Below are 3,580 nucleotides of genomic sequence, written 5' to 3'. Positions count from 1 at the left end.
ATGAAGAAAAAAATAAGGGAGGGGTGGACTCGTCAAGACTCACAATCAGCTGAGCCTCCGGCCAAAAATAGACATCTGACTGATGGCAAAAGGGAATTGTGTCGGCACCGGTCTGCAACCGGACACGCCTGTATGTGTGTGTGTGCTTTTCACTCTAACCCACAGGCCATTACTATAGTCACAGAAATCTAGAAGTATCAGAGTGTACCGTTTTTATTTATTTGTTATTATTTTCTGAATTGAAAATGTTTTGATAGATCTTGAATTCTGTGTGTTCTGTAAATTCTTAAGTAGCCCATCCCATAACACGGACCAACTTCGGTGCGCTAACATCTGCTCCAATATTTTGGAAACAGTGCGACCTTGAGGCAGAATGGAAAAAGTGACTTTTAATTATCATTATTATTATTTTGTATACTTGATGAAACACGTAAACGTGAGAGTACCAATTAGGGATACAGAGTTTCATTTCTAAAAACTGCTGATTAACTTTCATTTGAGTGAGTTTCATTATTTAATCAGCAATGACCAGTGCGAGTTTAAGGCCTGCGTTTGTATAGCTTTTATTCATTTCCTGGTTGGAAATGTGTTTTTATAATTTGACATTGACTTACTTTAATAAAACCTGATTTTTGTCATCATTCTTGTAGCCTGCAGACTACAAGTGAGTTCAGTTGATCAAGAGGAAGCAGGCCAACACAATGTTGAACCCTTACGGTAAATACTGTCAGTTAAATTATAGTAAGTCATTTTTGCTGTAGCTAAAATAAAAGTTTGGCATCACCTGTACTTCAGGTACAAATATCAATAAAGACTACAGAAATATAGAAAATCTAAGTGTTTTTCAAACTTACACACAAACAATAATTTCTGCTCTGAGTAAATCCACCTACAGCTCTTACGAGCACTGTGCACTGACTCAGATTATAACAAAACTTGCAATCGTTTCCCACATATTCATTTTATTTTGCCGCGTTACTTAATAAAAAAAAACACATTCACATTGACGAAGTTTTCCCCTGAAGCAACCTTGACAAATATATTACAACACATCTTATTTACAGACATAATGCACATAAATATCATGCAATAAAAAAAAACATTTCTTTAAGAAATGAGCTACGCCAAACATACAGACACTGTAAAGTGTTTTCAAAGGGTTCAGCAACGAGGGTACGACAGTCTGAGGTGCTCGTTTATAAAAGGAGCAGTGCTCAGGATGGGAGGAGGGCAAAACTGATTCCTTGAAGGCTGCAGGAGGGTCGGAACCAAACAGGCAGCAGGGCCAGGCATGAGTTGACCGTAACCGAGAGCACCGTGCGGGCCTTGCTGTGGATTTGAGTTGTGCTGACTGATAGAAGAGGGTCTGCTCATGATGCTGTCGATGCTGAAGGAGCACTTTGCCTGTGGGCCGGACTTCGGCTCAGCTGGTTCTGCTGCGCAAAGCTGTGCTCTTAAGTCTTTAGGCCCAACGCACTTTCCGTGGCTGTTCAGGGGTTGTGGTAGGAGGTGGTAGGATGAGGAAGGCATCACGATGCTTTCCTGCAGGGGCATGTAACGAACAGAAGAGGCAGCCGTGTGGCTTACCTGGCCAGTTATGCTATATGGGTGTCCGTACGGCCGGCAGCAGTTAAAGCTGGAATAAAACATCAGTCCGTCTTTGCCGAACTCGGGCTGGTTTCTCTTGAACCGTTTCCTCCGGCGAAGGAAACTGCCGTTGTCGAACATGTCCTCCGAAGCAGGGTCCAGAGACCAGTAGTTGCCCTTTCCCGGGTTTCCGGGCTCCCTCGGAATCTTGATGAAACAGTCGTTAAGGGAGAGGTTGTGCCTGATCGAATTCTGCCAAGCGGGAAACTTGTCTCTGTAGTAGGGAAACTTGTTGCTAATGAAGTCACATATGCCACTAAGCGTTAGCTTCTTCAGCGGGCTCTGCAGGATAGCCATGGTGATGAGAGCAATGTAGGAGTACGGGGGCTTTACCGAGCTGCTCTGGGCTTTCCTTGACGCCGGTGCGTCTGCGCAGAAACTGTTCTCGCTTTCCCCCGACGATTCTGGTTCTGAAGAGTCAAATTCCGCACCAGATTCTGCTGAGGAACCCGTAGAGCACTCATTTCGATAGTGGACATCCTCGCCTACTATGTCAATCGCATCCTCTTGTATAGGCAATCCGGCATGTTGTGAAGCTTCAAATTCACTTGAGAGAGTCATGGTCACACCTAAGATTTCTCACAAACGCGTAAAAACTAAACTGTGCCAAAGAGGCCTTAATGGTTTGCCGTGCGTAAAAACCAACAGGCCCCTCGACTGTGCGTAAAAGCGCATCTATTGATACTTCTTGTGCTATCGTGATGAGAGCTGTGGCTTTATATCCTAGTAAGCTGCTGCCCTGCAGGCCAGTCCCATTAACCCTCTGGACCTATCAGAGTAGCCTTACACCGCGGGGAGCCCCGGCAAGCAAACAAATAAGGAAGGGGGGATTGCGTGGTCCTGATGTGCGTAAGGCCCATTCACACAATACATAGAAACACCACGGTGCCAGTATGTTATTATTGTGTTTATTACGCGTTTTATTTCAGTTATACAAATCCTGGAAGCGGAGACAAGTCAAATTATTGACTTGCACGCACACACACACTCTTCTACAAAAAACATTGCATCCGATTTACTAGTTGTTGGGTTTGGGGTTTTTTTTTTTCGCTTTATGGTTTCCGGTATCGAAATCTTTGATTCTTCACCGACCTGTAACTGTCTTGTTCTAAGAAACAAATAACAAGTTAAAACTGACATTTTATATTACAAATCGCACAGCAGCAGAGTGGCGTGTGTGTGTGTGGGGGGGTGTCTTGAGAATTTTAACACCAGGCCTAGCACGTGATAAGAAATCAAGGCTTTCTCACTCGGAACCCCCTGTGGGTTCGTTTAGTTTGCCACCTCTGGATGCCCGTGGGTGGTTTGACCATGAAAATGGCCATGGTAGGGCTTCCCGCAGCCAGTTAAGAAAAGCTGCAGCAGTCGCCTTAACGAGGCCATCAGCATCAGAATCGCAGTCGGAAACGGCACAGCTGCACGGTGCGCTTTGTGTTTGCGCGCACCTCGGTTTTACAATCGCGACAAATGTCATGCAAAGCCGTTCTTAAAGCAAACCTGACCGACATCAGACATGTGCTAAAACAGCGCTGCTGTAGCATCTCCATTGCAAATGACTAAGTTGGGGAAACTCCACCCATTTCCTCACCTGACAGGACCTACTGTGCGCGCAAGAGATGGTTCTCACATACCTATATCAGTGAAGGCTTAAGTAACAAATACCAAAAATAAAAAATAAAAATAGAGTAGCTGTATTTGTCAAGTAGCTGTATTTGTCAAGGGCGAATTTGTCAAGTGTTACAATCATCAACTAAAGCTGCAAGCGCTATTATTTGACAATACTGTGAGGTGCGCCCCTCACAGTATTGTCAAATAACTGCATTATTCAAAAGAAAATAAATGACACAGAGTGCATTTTTTGAAAAGGAAATTAATTTAAAGAAAACAGTGCTACTTACATTTATCTATTCAGAACAATATTTACAAGCAGTGA

At 43.9% G+C, this 3,580-nt stretch overlaps 1 protein-coding gene across 1 annotated transcript; it reads right to left on the bottom strand.

Annotated features, from left to right (window-relative positions):
• Nucleotides 1–527: 527 nt before the first annotated feature.
• Nucleotides 528–3,443, bottom strand: foxd5 (forkhead box D5). Its single transcript, XM_040050773.1, has one exon. The coding sequence runs from the start codon at nucleotides 2,206–2,208 to the stop codon at nucleotides 1,162–1,164; it is 1,047 nt and encodes a 348-aa protein (XP_039906707.1). The 5' UTR covers nucleotides 2,209–3,443; the 3' UTR covers nucleotides 528–1,161.
• Between the last annotated feature and the right edge of the window lie 137 nt (nucleotides 3,444–3,580).

Source organism: Simochromis diagramma, unplaced genomic scaffold (genome assembly GCF_900408965.1).
Source record: "Simochromis diagramma unplaced genomic scaffold, fSimDia1.1 OVJJ01000131.1, whole genome shotgun sequence".
Classification (NCBI taxonomy): Eukaryota; Metazoa; Chordata; class Actinopteri; order Cichliformes; family Cichlidae; genus Simochromis; species Simochromis diagramma.
The sequence above is the reverse complement of the archived record's forward strand: the minus strand, read 5'-3'. Positions and strand labels throughout refer to the sequence as shown.

Excerpts from the sequence above, each read along its gene's own strand:
- foxd5 (XM_040050773.1), bottom strand. The coding sequence starts at position 2,208 with ATGACTCTCTCAAGTGAATTTGAAGCTTCACAACATGCCGGATTGCCT.